We start from the raw sequence: 18,974 nt of genomic DNA on the forward strand, positions 1-18,974 counted from the left end.
GCCAATGCTTGTTATTTTTTAGTTGTTTTATATACCGCGAACGTGGCCCAAGGGTGTTGGAATGCTGTACTGAGCACCTGATTACATTATAAAAGATCAGATTCATGTTTTTTTGTCTTTTTAGGCACAGAGAGATTGAGAGCTGCCTAAATTTGCCACATGTTTAGCCGATGCGAGGTCTTGAGCCTGGTTCCCCAGGACCAAGATCTCCTCTCCGCACTTTCCTGGCCTTAGATGTTTTCTTGCAATATTTTGGCCCCACATTGTGGCAGGTTTAGATTTCTGTTTTCTGTTGCGTGCAGTCGGACTGTGGTTGATATTTTGTGTGACATGTTTTGCTGTACCATGAAGTGGTCTGCTATAAGAAAGGATTGACTGGTCGTGAGCGTAGTGTGTTTGCCTCTTGTAAATAGTCATTCCTCGGCGTGGTTAAAACGGGAGAAAGTGTAACCTGGTCTGTTGTCCTTGTAGTAGGCTGTGTGTGATGAGTGACTGGAATGTTGAGTGTTGATTGTTGTGACGCGCTCCATCAGAGGCCAGCTGGGCTTTCAGCTGGAGCACAGGTTGGGACTGAGTTAAGGCGAACAGCTGTGTGGAGCGGTACTACACGTGAGAGACATAATACTTTTACATATATTTCACATGATGTTACTTGAACTTATTTACCATGAACAAATCCTGGCTACCCGAAACGCCAGCACATACATGTTCCTTCATTACTGCATGTAGCCACTACCACCAAAAGCAATGAACTTGTAAACCAAGCACTACACTTCCAAAAACGCCATGCAACCCCATTACAATACTGGACAGTTGCCACATAACTGCAGAGCAAACTTAGACCAACGCCATGCCACAGCAACCCTCTACCACCACAACTCACCCTTCCACAATTACTCTACCACAGCCACCACTGCAAAACCGCCTGCCCTCCCCGCACTCCCATCCTTTACTACCGCGTTCTACCACTACACTACATCCTGTCACCAGTGCTTTATATGCCTGCAGGAGATCTGCATCACAGCCCCATCACCTTTGATCATCACATGCGGAGCACTACCCTCTAAAAATGACCACATCTCCACAGTAACAGCTCCACAACAGAACAACGCAGCAATGCACACCATTATTCCATAATATACGAATAAAAATACACTAATATTACACAAACAACCTCAGCAACAATAACGCAGCACCATACAAATCGCAATATAACAAGACGATGATATAACAAGACGATAGTCAAAGCCATTACAATAGCGAATACACACAACCATAGCGGAGCAATACACCAAACCATAATAAACACAGGAGACAATTCACAACAAAAACAGAACAACTCAAACTCAAAACACTACACACAACAGAAACCACGTAACTGCACAAAAGCAGCACACACGTTGAAAAATGCATAACACAGAACGTACACCACAACATACAATATGACCATGCATACAGCAACAACTAAATAAAATATACTTAGACCACATAAGTATGCGGTTCACAACACACTACTTCTAAAACACAAACCTAATAAAAACTCAAGATAAGAGCAACAGAACTATAAGAAAACACAATCCTTCTGCATTATTGTTTTGCTGTGGCATGGGGCTGTTGTATGGTGCTATGTCGGGCCTGCATCAAGACTTTATTTTGAAATTTTAGGAAGCATAATAAATCACACCATCAGTGCTGGAATGAAGGGCCATGAGTTAATAACCTTTTGTGGGCGTTTGGGAAGGAGGAACCTTTGTAGCCTGTATGCTTGTGTTTGCTATGGCAAGTTCTCCATTTGTGGTTTTGATGGACTGCACATCGTTATTTGCATTCAAGTGTTACTGAATGTGAAAATTAAAAGGGGCGAGAGCTCTCTCATTATTGGGTAAATGTGACAATTAGTGGCATGAAGGTGGACACGCTTGGCATAATTAATTCCCTATCACAGGGTTTTCCAAAGTCAGTCCTGTAGGGCAGGATCCATGTCAGATTTCTAAAATAACTACATTTATCTAAATGGGGATATGCTGAAAAATCTCTCAAGGATCTGGCCCTCCAGGACCTAGCATAATGGCGGCAGTTCTATGCATGCTGTAGACACCCATCCATGACGAGATAGTTCCCACTTCTAGCACAATTCTGGTCTTACAATTTGGGGGCGTTTCTTGGTATAATTTTCAGACTTTGGGCATCCATGACATGTTCATGCTCACCCGGAGCACAATGCTTTCTTTGGCATAATAGTGGTAATTTCTGACACCCGTGGCATGATGGTACCCACTCCTCGTAATGCCTGCACTGGCATGATGATGATGTGTTATATATTGTAGGCACAAAGGAACCTGGCTCTTATGTAATGGTTGCACTGGAGTGATATTTGTAAATCTGACATTTTCATCATAATACAATTTTTGCTGAGGTCTTGGCCTATAACATTGATTGTTGGATCCATCTAGGCACTCATTCATTCAACCATCCATTCAGATGCTATCTTACCCATAAATCAGACATTTAGTCATTCATCCACCTAGCACTCACTCATCCAGCCAGTCTTTTACACATCAACCACTCATTCACACAGACACACACTAACTTTCCAAACTTGTTGGACTCCAATATTGTCCTGATCCCTCACAAAAATAGTCATATGAACTGCCTTCTACTCAATGCAAACCCTCCAGTGCTTCTAACCACATCTTGGTTATCTGCAGAAACCTCTCTCAATATGTCCTAAGTAGAATCGGCAAGCTGTCTTTACCCTAGAGGTCACTTTATTTATACTCTAAAACTAACTAAGGATCCAAAATGCAGCAGCAAGATGGCTCCAACCTATGCCAATGCATCCCAGCCAGGGATGTCCGTATGGAGGTGCACCGAACCACTTTGATTGGGCACCACGAGGCGTACCCTTAAGGCTGGAGAGTGGCTTTTCTCTCCCCACATTATAGGAAGACGAACACCACAGAACAATACAGTTCATCGACAAACTGCCCGCTCTGATCCAGTGGTGGCCAGTATATACTTTTTCAAATTTATTTTTTCACTAATACGAATACTGGCAGAGTGACTACTTAACTTTGAGGTCCTGACGAATGCCCCTGGATCCCTGTATGGGACATACTAAGGGCAGAAACATGTTGATCCTTGTGAGGGATAGATTTGGTTAATCCCTAGTCCTCTTTTAAACTCTAATTTACGTAAATGGGTCGCGACACTGCTCGTCATGCTGCAAATAACCCCAAAGGATTCTGGACAGTGTAGTGGCTACGGTGAGTACGCCTACGCCACGAGTATATAGAAATATAATGCCATCCCTGGACTCGTGTTTCGAGGTAATTGCCTCTCGTCAGCAGGGAGCAGGTAGGTATGCGGGGTGCCGATGACTGCCATATATATAGGTAAAATACCTTCCAAGGCGCGCAGGTGCAGACACCGGGCTCGTCAGCCAAAGTCGCTCGAATGAGCTATTAGTAATTTACGTAAATGGGTCGCGACACTGCTCGTCATGCTGCAAATAACCCCAAAGGATTCTGGACAGTGTAGTGGCTACGGTGAGTACGCCTACGCCACGAGTATATAGAAATATAATGCCATCCCTGGACACGTGTTTCGAGGTAATTGCCTCTTGTCAGCAGGGAGCAGGTAGGTATGCGGGGTGCCGATGACTGCCATATATATAGGTAAAATACCTTCCAAGGCGCGCAGGTGCAGACACCGGGCTCGTCAGCCAAAGTCGCTCGAATGAGCTATTAGTAATTTACGTAAATGGGTCGCGACACTGCTCGTCATGCTGCAAATAACCCCAAAGGAATCTGGACAGTGTAGTGGCTACGGTGAGTACGCCTACGCCACGAGTATATAGAAATATAATGCCATCCCTGGACACGTGTTTCGAGGTAATTGCCTCTCGTCAGCAGGGAGCAGGTAGGTATGCGGGGTGCCGATGACTGCCATATATATAGGTAAAATACCTTCCAAGGCGCGCAGGTGCAGACACCGGGCTCGTCAGCCAAAGTCGCTCGAATGAGCTATTAGTAATTTACGTAAATGGGTCGCGACACTGCTCGTCATGCTGCAAATAACCCCAAAGGATTCTGGACAGTGTAGTGGCTACGGTGAGTACGCCTACGCCACGAGTATATAGAAATATAATGCCATCCCTGGACACGTGTTTCGAGGTAATTGCCTCTCGTCAGCAGGGAGCAGGTAGGTATGCGGGGTGCCGATGACTGCCATATATATAGGTATAATACCTTCCAAGGCGCGCAGGTGCAGACACCGGGCTCGTCAGCCAAAGTCGCTCGAATGAGCTATTAGTAATTTACGTAAATGGGTCGCGACACTGCTCGTCATGCTGCAAATAACCCCAAAGGATTCTGGACAGTGTAGTGGCTACGGTGAGTACGCCTACGCCACGAGTATATAGAAATATAATGCCATCCCTGGACACGTGTTTCGAGGTAATTGCCTCTCGTCAGCAGGGAGCAGGTAGGTATGCGGGGTGCCGATGACTGCCATATATATAGGTAAAATACCTTCCAAGGCGCGCAGGTGCAGACACCGGGCTCGTCAGCCAAAGTCGCTCGAATGAGCTATTAGTAATTTACGTAAATGGGTCGCGACACTGCTAGTCATGCTGCAAATAACCCCAAAGGATTCTGGACAGTGTAGTGGCTACGGTGAGTACGCCTACGCCACGAGTATATAGAAATATAATGCCATCCCTGGACACGTGTTTCGAGGTAATTGCCTCTCGTCAGCAGGGAGCAGGTAGGTATGCGGGGTGCCGATGACTGCCATATATATAGGTAAAATACCTTCCAAGGCGCGCAGGTGCAGACACCGGGCTCGTCAGCCAAAGTCGCTCGAATGAGCTATTAGTAATTTACGTAAATGGGTCGCGACACTGCTCGTCATGCTGCAAATAACCCCAAAGGATTCTGGACAGTGTAGTGGCTACGGTGAGTACGCCTACGCCACGAGTATATAGAAATATAATGCCATCCCTGGACACGTGTTTCGAGGTAATTGCCTCTCGTCAGCAGGGAGCCGGTAGGTATGCGGGGTGCCGATGACTGCCATATATATAGGTAAAATACCTTCCCAAGGCGCGCAGGTGCAGACACCGGGCTCGTCAGCCAAAGTCGCTCGAATGAGCGATTAGTAATTTACGTAAATGGGTCGCGACACTGCTCGTCATGCTGCAAATAACCCCAAAGGATTCTGGACAGTGTAGTGGCTACGGTGAGTACGCCTACGCCACGAGTATATAGAAATATAATGCCATCCCTGGACACGTGTTTCGAGGTAATTGCCTCTCGTCAGCAGGGAGCAGGTAGGTATGCGGGGTGCCGATGACTGCCATATATATAGGTAAAATGCCTTCCAAGGCGCGCAGGTGCAGACACCGGGCTCGTCAGCCAAAGTCGCTCGAATGAGCTATTAGTAATTTACGTAAATGGGTCGCGACACTGCTCGTCATGCTGCAAATAACCCCAAAGGATTCTGGACAGTGTAGTGGCTACGGTGAGTACGCCTACGCCACGAGTATATAGAAATATAATGCCATCCCTGGACACGTGTTTCGAGGTAATTGCCTCTCGTCAGCAGGGAGCAGGTAGGTATGCGGGGTGCCGATGACTGCCATATATATAGGTAAAATACCTTCCAAGGCGCGCAGGTGCAGACACCGGGCTCGTCAGCCAAAGTCGCTCGAATGAGCTATTAGTAATTTACGTAAATGGGTCGTGACACTGCTCGTCATGCTGCAAATAACCCCAAAGGATTCTGGACAGTGTAGTGGCTACGGTGAGTACGCCTACGCCACGAGTATATAGAAATATAATGCCATCCCTGGACACGTGTTTCGAGGTAATTGCCTCTCGTCAGCAGGGAGCAGGTAGGTATGCGGGGTGCCGATGACTGCCATATATATAGGTAAAATACCTTCCAAGGCGCGCAGGTGCAGACACCGGGCTCGTCAGCCAAAGTCGCTCGAATGAGCTATTAGTAATTTACGTAAATGGGTCGCGACACTGCTCGTCATGCTGCAAATAACCCCAAAGGATTCTGGACAGTGTAGTGGCTACGGTGAGTACGCCTACGCCACGAGTATATAGAAATATAATGCCATCCCTGGACACGTGTTTCGAGGTAATTGCCTCTCGTCAGCAGGGAGCAGGTAGCCCGGTGTCTGCACCTGCGCGCCTTGGAAGGTATTTTACCTATATATATGGCAGTCATCGGCACCACGCATACCTACCTGCTCCCTGCTGACGAGAGGCAATTACCTCGAAACACGTGTCCAGGGATGGCATTATATTTCTATATACTCGTGGCGTAGGCGTACTCACCGTAGCCACTACACTATCCAGAATCCTTTGGGGTTATTTGCAGCATGACGAGCAGTGTCGCGACCCATTTACGTAAATTACTAATAGCTCATTCGAGCGACTTTGGCTGACGAGCCCGGTGTCTGCACCTGCGCGCCTTGGAAGGTATTTTACCTATATATATGGCAGTCATCGGCACCCCGCATACCTACCTGCTCCCTGCTGACGAGAGGCAATTACCTCGAAACACGTGTCCAGGGATGGCATTATATTTCTATATACTCGTGGCGTAGGCGTACTCACCGTAGCCACTACACTATCCAGAATCCTTTGGGGTTATTTGCAGCATGACGAGCAGTGTCGCGACCCATTTACGTAAATCTCTTTTAAACTCTATCCTAGAGGCCATTGAATAAAGTTTAAGTGGACCCATAGATATAGTTTTGTAAATCACCCTGATCACTTTTTCTTTACACTCTGCCCCTCATTCGCCTCTCTTCACTGGTCATTTCTGAGAAAATACCTCATTTCCTCCCCGTTGGGGAGTCGCAGCCCAGGTCGCAGCTTCCAGGTGTGAGGAGAGAACCCATATGATGAAGCAGGTCACCTAATGGTGAGTGAGGGTTCACGTCCTGTAAGAATTTCTCCTTCCCTTTTCTGTCCTGACAAGCGGAACTTTGCAGCAGGAACAACAAATTTCAAGGGCCCTTTACTGAAGTTGGCACCACTTTGCAGGTCAGAACTCCCAGCAATGGAGTTCAGGGAGGCTGCAGGTGAAGTCTTTGCTGGCCCTGAGACTTCTTAACAGGAGGCAACCACAGACTAGCCCCTGGAGAAACTTCACAAGCAGGATACAAAGCAAATTCCAGTCCTTTTCCTCTCCAAAGCAGAAGCAGCAACTGCAGGCCAACCCAGCAAGGCAACACAGCAAAGGGGCAGTACTCCTCGCAGCTCTTCAGCTCTTCTCCTTGGCAGAGGTTCCTCTTGATCCAGAAGTGTTCTACAGTCTGGGGTCTTAGGTCCAATACTTATATCCATTCTGGCCTTTAAAGTAGGCATTCTTCAAAGGATTGTCTTTATAGTGCACAAGTTCTTGTTCTACCTGGTCTTGGCTCCTGACACGCTTTAGGGGGGTTGAGAAAACATTGTGAAAGGCCAGGCACAGCCCTACTGAGGTGCACCTCCCACCACTCTAGCGCAGAAAGGCCCATCAGCCTGGTGATGGGTATCAGGTTATGAGAGGCACACCTCACCTCCCTTTATGTGACTGTCTAGAGTGAATGCACAAACAGGCCCCATTCCATCTAAACCAGACGTTGATTCCACCTACTGGCAGTGGCACGGGAGGGTTACCAAGAAAATGGCCACTTTCTAAAAGTGGCATTTTCAAACACACAATTTAAAAACCACCTTTACTATAAGTTGTGCTTTTAAATTCTGAGCTCGGAGAGCACAAAGTCAAAATCTCTAGCTTTTCCTAATTGAAAGTTACACTTGTAAGCTGTTACAAGGCAGCTCCAATGTTAGCCTGTGGGAGAACTAGTCCTTGCAATAGTAAAAAACGAAATTGGCAGTCTTTCATTATCGTGACATGTAAAACCCACCAGTACATGTCCTACCTTCACACACATTGCACCTGCCCATGGGGGTACCTTGGACCTACCTTAGGGGTGACTTGCATGTAGTAAAAAGGAGGTTAGGGCCTGGCAAGTGGGTGCACTTGCCCGGTCAACATGGCAGTTTAAAACTGCACTCACAGACACTGCAATGGCAGACCTGAGCCAAGTTTACAGGGCTACTTATGTGGGGTGGCACAACCATGCTGCAAGCCCACTAGTAGCATTTGATTTACAGGTCCTGGGCACACATGCGGCACTTTACTAGGGATTTACGAGTAAATCAAATATGGCAATCATGGAGAACCAATAAGAATTACAATTTACACATGGAGCCCTTGCACTTTTGTACTGATCAGCAGTGGTAAAGGGCTCATGGCAGGTGCGACTGGCACTGATCGGAAGTGAGGGGGAGGACGCATGAGGTAAGGGGAAGGGGTGGGGGAACGGGGGAAACGGCTATGAAAAAATTCAATTAAAAGCTTACCTTTTCGCCGCTTCCTTGCCTGTCTCTTCACCGTAGTCCTCCCTCGCTCGGCCACAGGAAGCACTCACAGTCAGCCAATCACAACGCTGACTGGAGGCCTGGGCATGTTCTCCCCGTAGGCTGCGATACAGCCTGCATGGAGAACATGCAAAGTGCGCAAGACTGTTTTGGGCAGCCCAAGAGGGCTGTCCAAGCAGTTCTTGCGCACTAAAGAGGGTGCTACCATCCTCCCCTGCCCCCTCAAGCAAAGCTGTGGGCCGAAGTAGGAGAAAATAAAATGAAAATAACGCAAGTTATCATTTTAATTTCTCTGTCTTTCACTGCAAAAAAACAGTGGTACGACACTTCTCCGCCTTAGCAGAGGAGCCGCTGCTGGCCCGGAGTACATAAACAAGCAAAAACAAAGTCCAGCTTAACACCAAAAATACAGGAAGTAGAGGCACTGCCTGCTCTTAACAAATGAAACTGAAACGTTTAATTTTTCTTTTTGAAACTCATTCCGTTTTAGTGAGGAATCCAAGACAATGTGTGTGAAGTGAAAGAGCAGGCTTGTGTAATATAGAAATATAGAAAGATGGCAGTAAGTGGGAGGGTGGTAGTGGATTGAAAAATAATAAATGCAAAGGTGGTGAGGGGCAACTATGAGGGAAGAGCGGGAATGTGGGGAGGAGCACAGTATTAGCGGGGTGAAGGAGAAGGGGAGGGAATTTGGTGATCTTTATGAAGAAGGTTCTGGTTGTAAATTCTGCCGGTGGGAGAAGGGTGCTTTCATTACCACATGGATGGGGGTGGATTTGGTCAAATTCTCAGGCTGGCACTCGGTGGAATAGAAAGAAGGAGCTCCGTCTTAAGATGCCCTTTACAGAGATCGTGAAACGGATCTGCAATAAGTATCTCCGGCGGCGCTTAGTTGCTTGGTTATTCTGGGTGGATCGTCTGCTAAAAAGGAGTGAGGATCAGATTCAAAAAGGGAGTCTCGCTGAATTCAAGGGGCGGGATTGATTGGAGAGAGAGCGGAAGTTAGAGAGTTGTTGATAGAGACAACATTAAAGAAATTCGGGAGAGAGTAAGGTGAGAGTAGGGATAATTGGAGTGAGAGTCTGCAAGGAAATTGGATTGAAAGCAGAATTTAATTGCGAAGAAAGAAGTAAAGTGTTTGCCTACTGGTGAGGACATAAAAGAAAGATGTAAAGGTATCGATAGGTCAGTAGTAGGGGATCATTGAGTGGGAAAGAGGCAGAAGTTGAAAGGAAAACATCATATGTAAGGCTCCCTGTTTTCTGTTTTTACTGATTTTTACAGATAAATACAGACAGAAAACATTTATTTTCTTGTCTGTATTTATTTTTAAATGTGGAATTGAGTTGCTTTTTGATGAATTCTACATACTGTCTGCCATGACTGCTAGGCCTATTGCTGTGTGGCTTGATAGGCAAGGGGGCTAAAAAAGAAAGGAATTTTATTAAAGAGGCTTTAACAGCACTAGATATGCACAAAGTTTATATTAAAATATGTATATTTTCTTATCAGTGCATTGATTTATCTTCTGTGGGTGTTTACAACATTGAAACCTAGTAGGCATTCAAGAATGAGTGCATATTTAAAAGTTAAATAAATGCAGAAATATACTAATTTTAGCTTCATTTTTCCACAAAACCCAAAATAAATATGGATAAACACGGATAAAATGAGCAAAAAATAAATATGGATAAATACAGACAGAAATGTCAAAAAAATAAATATCATAAAACTGGGAGCCCTAATCATATGCTTTAATCAGTTACACATAAGAGAATGAGCGCAGGGAGCATAACTCAACACATCTAATTACACATTGCAGCACCATAAATAACCAATAATTGAAATGGGAAAAGTACAAAATATAGTTAGACGGGAGGGCTATGAGTATCCTTTTTAAGCACAATAATCCTCTTCTACTCTGTCGATTTCGCTGTAAACTGTGGACTCGAACAATACACTACAGGGCTGGTGAGGGTATTAGTTCTGCTCCAGTTGCGCAACAGAATGGGTGAACCCCTTGTGACCACCGTTTGAAAGAATACTTGTTACTGGACTAGGTTTCAGATGGATGCCAACTAACATTGTAGATAATGAATGTATATATATCCTAGGATGATGACCCTTTCTGTTCTGTTTGCAGCTCTGGTTGTACGCTTCCTCACTAAACGGTTTATTGGCGATTACGAAGCAAACACTGGTAAGATTTTTATTTAGTGTAACTTCATGGCACCAAGTAATGTTTGCAGCAACTTGTTGTGATTTGCTAAAGAACAGTGACTTGCCCCATGTTTGTACCTTCTCCAAAATGAACCCAAGATCATAAATACAATGTTTTATGTTGCACTTTATACTGCACTGCTTCTAAGCGCTGGAAAAAACAGGTGTTAATAATATCCAAATTAGTAGAGTAAGTGCAAGAGCACAGATGTTACAAACGAGATGTTTGTGGTTCCAGACAATGAAATTAGAAAAAAATGTTTTCATTTTATGTTGTCTTTTGTGCATGCACGTGGCACAAATTCAATCTTCTGTGGGCTTCTTAATTTTTTGAAAATTAACCCAAAAAACTCCGTTATTGGGGTTGTTGTGGACATGGGGAAATCATTTCAAAGTTCTAGACACTTTTCTAGATGGTTCATTTCTCATAACTTAAAACCAAGAGATTGTTTTTAGTAGATGCTCTATGGATTGTTTTGCGTTCCCTAGTTTTTTAGCTCCGCTGTCTGTGAACATTTTAAGGAATTGATAAAAATAGGTGTTCTAGAGTTGGCTTTGGCTCCACACAGAGCATTATCTCTCGCCTCGTGCCATCAGCTGTTTGGTGTATCATTCTACCTCCCATTGAGTGCTTCTATTTTTAATGCATGAAGGGCTATCTTCTATCTCACTCAATCGTTGCATGTTAAATAATTTATTTCCATTGTGGTGTGTACAGAAAACAATAATTTTTCGTATATTTGTTTACTGCAGCAGGCTTCTAAAAATATTCCAGCCAGAACTTGAAATGTTATTGACTTTGGCAATGCTTGTTTTATTTACTTAATGTTCTGGAAAATGGTGGCACTTTAAACTCAAGGAGCTGCCTGAAAGGATGGGCGGGGGACTATTACAGATCCTATTGTTTCTCTTGCAACCCCTGACCCTGTTGGCTTTCATAGAGAAGTGTTAGTGGGGCCACAATGTCGCACCAGCCCACAATGCCCTTTCCGAGGGACCAGCAAGAAGCCGATGGTCAGGCATTCACCTGGCACAGTGAGTGTCCGAGGTGTTAATTGGAGGTTATCACTTGTTTTAACTGGTAACTCTCTGGTCCAGCTTCCGCCTAAATGCCTGTTTTTTATCTGACCTATAACATGGCAAAGATTCAAAGACGTGTACACAGGTTGTGGTAGCACTCGTACAATCCAACACAGACCTTTCCACAGGTGTGTGTTGTCTCCCGTAAGCCCCCATAGCACGGTTTATAGATGCTGTCCTTGCATCCTTTAGTTCCTTTCACAGTCTTCATTTAGTTTACCACCCCCTCATAAGATGCCTTTATGGCCATTGACTCTCTGCGATGATTCACCCCTTACATCTACTCTTTCCCAATCCTCTCCGTTCGTTCCTCGCCTCCTCTGCTCTGTACAGTGCTCTGTTGCTTTCTATCTTCGTTAGCGATATATTAGTTCTTTGAGTGGAAGGTCTCCCTGTTGGTCTTTTATGGCTTCCTCCTCTTGAGATATCGGCCAATCTAAATCCTTGTGTGGGCAAATACTGGCAGATGGCCGTGCAGTTTTGAAGTACCATGATGGGCACCTACATTGGAGCTTCGTATAAAACCCATAGAGCAACGAGCAGAGGTGGCTGCTCTCATTTTTAAGATCTCAAAAGACAAGGATTCCTCTATTGCAGGGGATTTTAAATGTACAAAATTTGACCTCTCTGCTTAAAAGTATCAAATGGTTTGTAGTGACGTCACCTATAAGTAGGTTAGTACTAATGGGCCTTGGGGAGCTTTGTCCCAAGACAACGGTGCAAAAATATCCGATCTCTAGTAGGTGGACTGGGTCGCTTGGGTAATTATTGGAGCTCAGTATCGGTTCATTTGCGCTGAGGGACCCATCTCCTGACCCAGATCCTACCTTTTGAAGATGCGTCGCCCCAGACTCCCTCCAGGTCATTAGACATTGTTTCCAGACCTGATAGCATGATGCATTTTAGGAGGAGTCCCCTTGTTTTACCTAATTAGTCTAACACACCTAAAATCAGTGATTTGTGGTTGAAAAGTTCAGGACTGGAGAGAGTCCCTATTGACCTTGAGTCAGGCGGTTGCCCTTCTTCAACCTTGTGTAAGCGGTTGTTCATGTGAAAGAACAAGAGGGGAGGTTGTGCCTGTGACTGTAACCTGTGGACTTAGACGTGCACTACATACTAGTTTGTGCGTCGTTCCTAATGCAGTGAAAAAATGTGCGGATATGAAATGTTGCACTGCCCATCAATGTGCTTTACGAAGTTGAGCCCTAGAGTTAAGATAACGCTGGAAATGTTTTAAAGCTATACTTGAAGTGTATAAAGCACGAAGCACATTTTTGTTTTTCTGCTGTATTATGGTAACGTTTTATGACTTGCCTGGTCTAAAAAAGCACTTCATCCTTCTTTAGCTACCAACAAAGTTGATCTTGTTTTCCCAATGTGTCCATTTTATCCTCTGTTTATGTGCTCTCTGCTGCGCTTTACCTGCATTTCTAGATAAACGTATGTGCATTGAATGCTTAATATATAGGTCTGGCTTGACAGCACAGCTAAGTGGCCTATTGTCGCATATTCTTTAAAAGATACAGGGGTGGGCTTTAGTTACCTTTCACCTCATGTTATTGGAATTTTGTATCACTTTTGCCTCCTGTGGAATACTTAAGTTATAATGCACAAGGGACTGTTTTACATCTCAAATGTACTCTGAATAGTCAGAAATATTTTTTTTTATCAATAGATGCTTTAGATACAGAAACGATCAATTTTCTTTTGGATTTTTCACTGTAGCTGAATGTTTTACTCTGGTCGTAAATGCAATCCTGATCGTCTGGTTTTGCCAATGCTTTTTTGAATTGGCACTTTTCAGTACCAAAGGCCATTCCTCCCTCTTCTTTCATTTTTCTGTCTTGTATGTTTCTTTATTCTAGCCTATCTTTCTCTCTCACAAAATAGGCTCCTAAGCATATAGTTTGGGAATACTTTCCAATATTTACAAACCTGAGTCATGAGGTTTAGGTACTTGCTTTCGTATGTGCTGCACCAGATGTGACACCTGTCTGGTTTCTCACTAGACCTTGGTCGTTACCCAACCTTAACGCAAGAGTCCATGCTTGAGAGAACCTGTATCAACATGGCCTCGTTAATCTGTGAATATTCTCTGCTAAACATTCAACAGATTTCCCCTCTGGATGTATCATGCGTCATAGGCTTATAACTCTGGTTCAGGGCGTCTAACAACCCGTATAGCCCTTGGCAGCGTGCTATAGGGCTAAAATAGCTGCCTGCAAAGATCACAGAACTCTAATAAAGCGCTGGAATGTTCCCCTAGCAGGGGAAGCAGCTGTAGAATCATTCACTTTCCTGTACAGAAGGCTGAATGTTACATGAACATGTTTATCACTGCCTCTTCAAGTTTGTGAAATAAAGAGTTCCCAAATGGGTTCCTTTCACTTTTTTTAGGTCTCGTCTGGCATTAGCAGCTGCGTGCTGCTCTCGCCATGCGAGAGCCTTTTGGAATCAACACGGATTTCAGATGTGCACGCGGACGGACAGAAGATGTGCACGCGGGGACTGGATGCTTTACTCGCGGCGTGAGACGGACGCACTATATTTTTCACACTGGCGACAGCTTGTCTTCTCTTCGCTCCTCCCCTCCTTCTTTCTCAGGTCGCTGCCAGCCTGCCTGCTCTTAACCGCTGTTTTGTTTAAATTTATTTAACCAGCTAAATAAGTAAGCACTCTCTTCTTTCTATTGTCCGTGCCGTCCGCTTTAGCAGCGATTGTTTTTTATTATTACTTGAAACTATTCAGCGCTTTAAACTATTCAGACTGTTTTCTTTTCATTGTGAACGCCGTCCGCTTTGGCTGCGCTTGTATTTACATGCTCCATGACCGGGTCTTACTATTTGTCCCATGTGATCTTGTGTCGGTGGTCGCATTTTAGCACAAAAAACACAAACTTCATATACAAGCGCAGCCAAAGCGGACGGCGCTCACAATGATGAAAAGAAAACAGTCTGAATAGTTTAAAGCGCTGAAACTATTCAGCGCTTTAAACTATTCAGACTGTTTTCTTTTCATTGTGAACGCCGTCCGCTTTGGCTGCGCTTGTATTTACATGCTCCATGACCGGGTCTTGCTATTTGTCCCATGTGATCTTGTGTCGGTGGTCGCATTTTAGCACAAAAAACACAAACTTCATATACAAGCGCAGCCAAAGCGGACGGCGCTCACAATGATGAAAAGAAAACAGTCTGAATAGTTTAAAGCGCTGAAACTATTCAGCGCTTTAAACTATTCAGACTGGTTTTTTTTCATTGTGAGCGCTGTCCACTTTGGCTGCGCTTGTATTTACATGCTCCATGACCGGGTCTTGCTGTTTGTCCCGTGGGATATTGTTGGTGGTTGCATTTTAGCACAAAAAAACAAACTTCAAGATACAATAATGCAAATAGTTTGTGTGCTTCAGGGCTTTTTAGCAGAGTTATTTGTCTTGGTGCCAAAAGTGGTTGATGCTTAAAACATACCCCGTACATCTACAGTGGTGTGAGTGGGTGGGGCATATACAGTTCATTTAATTTAGAAGAAGCGTTGCTCTGAAACATTCTCTTTCTTAAGTCACATTTTTGTCAAAGGGCGCATTTTGTGGGAAGGATGGGGAGTTACTATTGACAACTCTACTTATCTAGTTGAGCCGCATTGCATTAGTGACAGCGGTGATGTTTCTCCGCCTCAGAACATATTTGTTGGTGTCTCCTCTGGTGGCCTGGGCTCGAGTTGTTGAATAGTGTAATCTTGTTTTGTTCTCGGTCACGGCTTTTGGCTGATGGAGCCCATGGCTTGTCTGGTGGAAAGTCTGCATTTGCATGTTGTTGTACACATGAGAGAAACACGGATGGCTTTCTTAACCCATTAACCGCGGCGTAATATCTGCTGCGGTGCAGGCGTTTCCGTGCGCGGGCAGGGCCGCGTCGGCCAACGGACGTGTGCAGCACTACAGAGGTAGTGCTCACAATGGCCGTTGGCCAACGCACGCAGCGAACGGGTTAATTGTATTTTACTGGGAAGTAAGTAACCAACCACTGGCTATGTCATGTGACTTCTAGACGCTTGACTCGGGCGTATATGGAGAGCAATGTGCAAATATAATTTAAATGAGTTTCATTCTTGCCCTTCAACGGATTATGGACCTTTTATTTTTGCAAGAGTCCACCTCCTTTTGCACTTGAAGCGGCATGTTCTTCTTAGAATGAGTCCCACCCTAATGACGCGCTTTCATTTTGCGTTGCAGTGTCCTCAATAAAGCGTCCTGTGTTCCCTCTGACCACTACAACTTGGCAGAGGCTTGTTGGGTTTTTGTGTGGGGCGAGGTTTTCTGGAGGCCAGGGTGGGTAAGGGGAGCCGTTCCGGCGAGACACCGCACTGGGTAAGTTTTGAGGACGCATCTAGTTGGGGGCGGGGGGGATTGTGTTTCTGGCGTCGCTTTGTTTAGGAAGTCGGCGCTTTGTAGTTGTCTGTGACCGGCTGAATTGCACCCGCTTGGTGTACCGTGCCTTCCTGGGAAACTGTCAGACTCCAAGGCAGAACAGCATTGAAAATGCAATAGGTCTTGCCTTTGATTAAGTTAAATCTATTTGCTTTGCTAATGGTATTGTATATCGAAGCAAATGGCTTTAACTTAATGAAAAGCGAGACCTATTGCATATTGCTTGTTTATATTAAAGTTTTAAAGTGTTCCACATCTTGTGTAGTCCACAGTTCAGGTACGTAACGAAAAAAAAAAAAGCGAATTTCGTTGGGCGCGCTTCATCGCCAAATTTGTTTTATTTATTTTTTTCGTTACGTACCTGAAATCGTCCGTTTGCCGCATTTTACAACACCACTCCCCCGCCCCCCGCCCCACATCACCGCCCGGTGGCACGCCCTATACGGGCCGTGGCTGAAAAATATTATATGCCACAAATAACTAAAGGCCCTCATATTTTAATCATCTGGTTTCATATCTGCATTAACACCTCAAGGGCCATTTACTTCAGCCTACCCCATAGGAAGAGCCTGTTACAGTAAATCTCCTCTATTCAGCAGCATCCATTTTGCCAGAGCTAGAGCATCTGCCCGGCCATTTCTCCGGCGATGTATCTTTTAGTTGCCTGAGAGGTAAATGTCAATCAAACAATACAATTTACAGTGTAGCCCATTTGGCCACACATTAAGGACCAGGAATCGATAAGTATAGTTAAATGAGTTTTAAGGGCCAAACTGATATATATAAATCTCAATATCATATTGTAAAGAAACAAAATTACCACGGATACGCAAAAGCGTCAAATGAAATTAAGTCTTCGTAGCATAAGGCATACAAGAAATTCATTTGCAGCAATACAAAAGATAAGAAATAGGATTTGATAATCCATGTACAGGTTTCAATCCTCCTGTCTGGGCATTAATAAATCTAAAGTCCCCTAAACCGGTCTTTAACTAAAGTTGGGAAAACTAAGAAAACCTAGTTAAATCAGGGATAGCAAGTAAGTGTCAGTGTAGTGGAGACTTCAGTAGACGTTCTCCAAATCGAAGTAATGCATAGCATAAAACCACTCAAAGAGAATAAAAATAGAGTGGTCTGTATCCCTCAAACTCCAAGAAATCTGCACCAAAACTAACAGTGTGAACACCAATTAAACATTTGAGAATTCCACGTCATCGACTCCAGTAGTTTTCCACCTTCTCACAGTAGAAACTGGCAGCTTCACTCGATTTTATTCCCATCCTATGGTTTGAACATCAGGACGACCATGGATGTCTCCCTGCTACTGATGCGACATGAATTGGAATGGGTCTTCTCTTAGTTCGTTAGCGCCTCTCATTCTTGCCAAAAGTTCTCCTCCAGGACCTCACTATCTCTATTGCACAGTATGCCTTTCACGGACTATGAGATCATATGAACGCATCCGCAAAGAAAGCACATGGCAGCGCAAGCAAATCTTTCCCCTTGAAGGTTAAATATTAAAGCACAAATGCTTAAAGCCTTTGGTGAAGCTAACGCAGTAAAACAGTTGGTGTACACTTTAAATACATGATTATGGTGCGCCTACGATTATAGAATAAATGCAATGCATTAATAAATGAATGCATGAGTACATAAGAATGTAATTCCGTTAAAATCAGTATAACTCGAGGTGCATAAGTATTCGTGTGAACGAGAACTACAATTTGTAACAGGATTATGAAAATATTAGCGCACACACCTATATGAATGAGTGCTTTCTACAGTGAAGACACTCCAGCAGTTGGTTTGGTGCTTCACTTTACATTAATAGGGTTATGGCACACAGTAAATATATTTTGCTAATTCGCGTAAGTATTGCTCTTTGGTGACGTATGGGGGGAGCCTAAATTTTGCATCTCCACCAGTCATGAATATAGAGTGTTTGCAGTTCAGTTTATTAGAGATCTGTTGTGAAGCTAAAGTAAACCTCTGGAGAAGTAACTTACTGACAGTCTGCTGCTAATGTTGTTTCACTCGGCCTACCAGACTAATTTCAAACATGAATGAGGAAGATATTAGAGAATTTATAGGAAATGTGTTCTCATTTTAGCATTTTAGAGCTCGAACAGTATTTTTCCATGACAAAGTTAAAACAATCACCTTTTTGAAAAAATGTCAGTTCTACAGGTTCTGTACCACCAACATGGCCCTCAGGTGTCCCATTTTGAATACAGAATGTTGGTGCTCTAGATCTGAACTGTTAGCTGCTTCTCCTTTGGGAGGTACAGGTTTTACTCAGCATGTCAAATTTTTCCTCTCATGGCTAAGGAATATATTTGTGTATTTATAGACAGTGTCCCATTTTAGCTTTTGGAACACTTTCCGTTATGTCTATGAGAAAATCACGGGACACAATTTCCTCTTAAGCATGGATCATCAAATTCCGGCAGTGGTTCTGCATTTTTCACATGGTGAATCACTTTAGAGCTTGCCACAATCCCCCAAGTGAGTATGTCACCATAGGAAACTGTTTCTATTGTGACTAAAATGTTTCACCCTCTCTATATGCACCTCTTTGTAAGCCTCAAAACCAGGTATTCTCTACAATGGATTTCAGTGGGACAAAAATGGCACCGCCTTATCAAGCAAAAATCCAACCGCTGTGATTTTTATAGCCCTCTTCCTAAGTAGTCCCTAGAAAAAACAATGTCTTGAATCGCAACCCAAATTGTAAGGGTCTTATTTAATATTATCCAAGGGGGAGGGCATTCTTAGAGTACTGACTGAGGTGGAAGGGGGAC

General features: G+C 44.2%; 1 protein-coding gene across 1 annotated transcript in view; it reads left to right on the forward strand.

Moving 5' to 3' along the window:
• LOC146829563 (ras-like protein family member 11A-like) overlaps positions 1 to 18,974 on the forward strand; it is a 140,280-nt gene that overhangs the window by 18,545 nt on the left and 102,761 nt on the right. The window contains exon 2 of the mRNA XM_085606514.1: positions 10,594 to 10,650. Within this exon, the coding sequence (XP_085462640.1) occupies positions 10,594 to 10,650 (57 nt within the window). The remainder of the gene's footprint in view (positions 1 to 10,593; positions 10,651 to 18,974) is intronic.

This window comes from Triturus cristatus, chromosome 5_2 (genome assembly GCF_964204655.1).
Source record: "Triturus cristatus chromosome 5_2, aTriCri1.1, whole genome shotgun sequence".
Taxonomy (NCBI): Eukaryota; Metazoa; Chordata; class Amphibia; order Caudata; family Salamandridae; genus Triturus; species Triturus cristatus.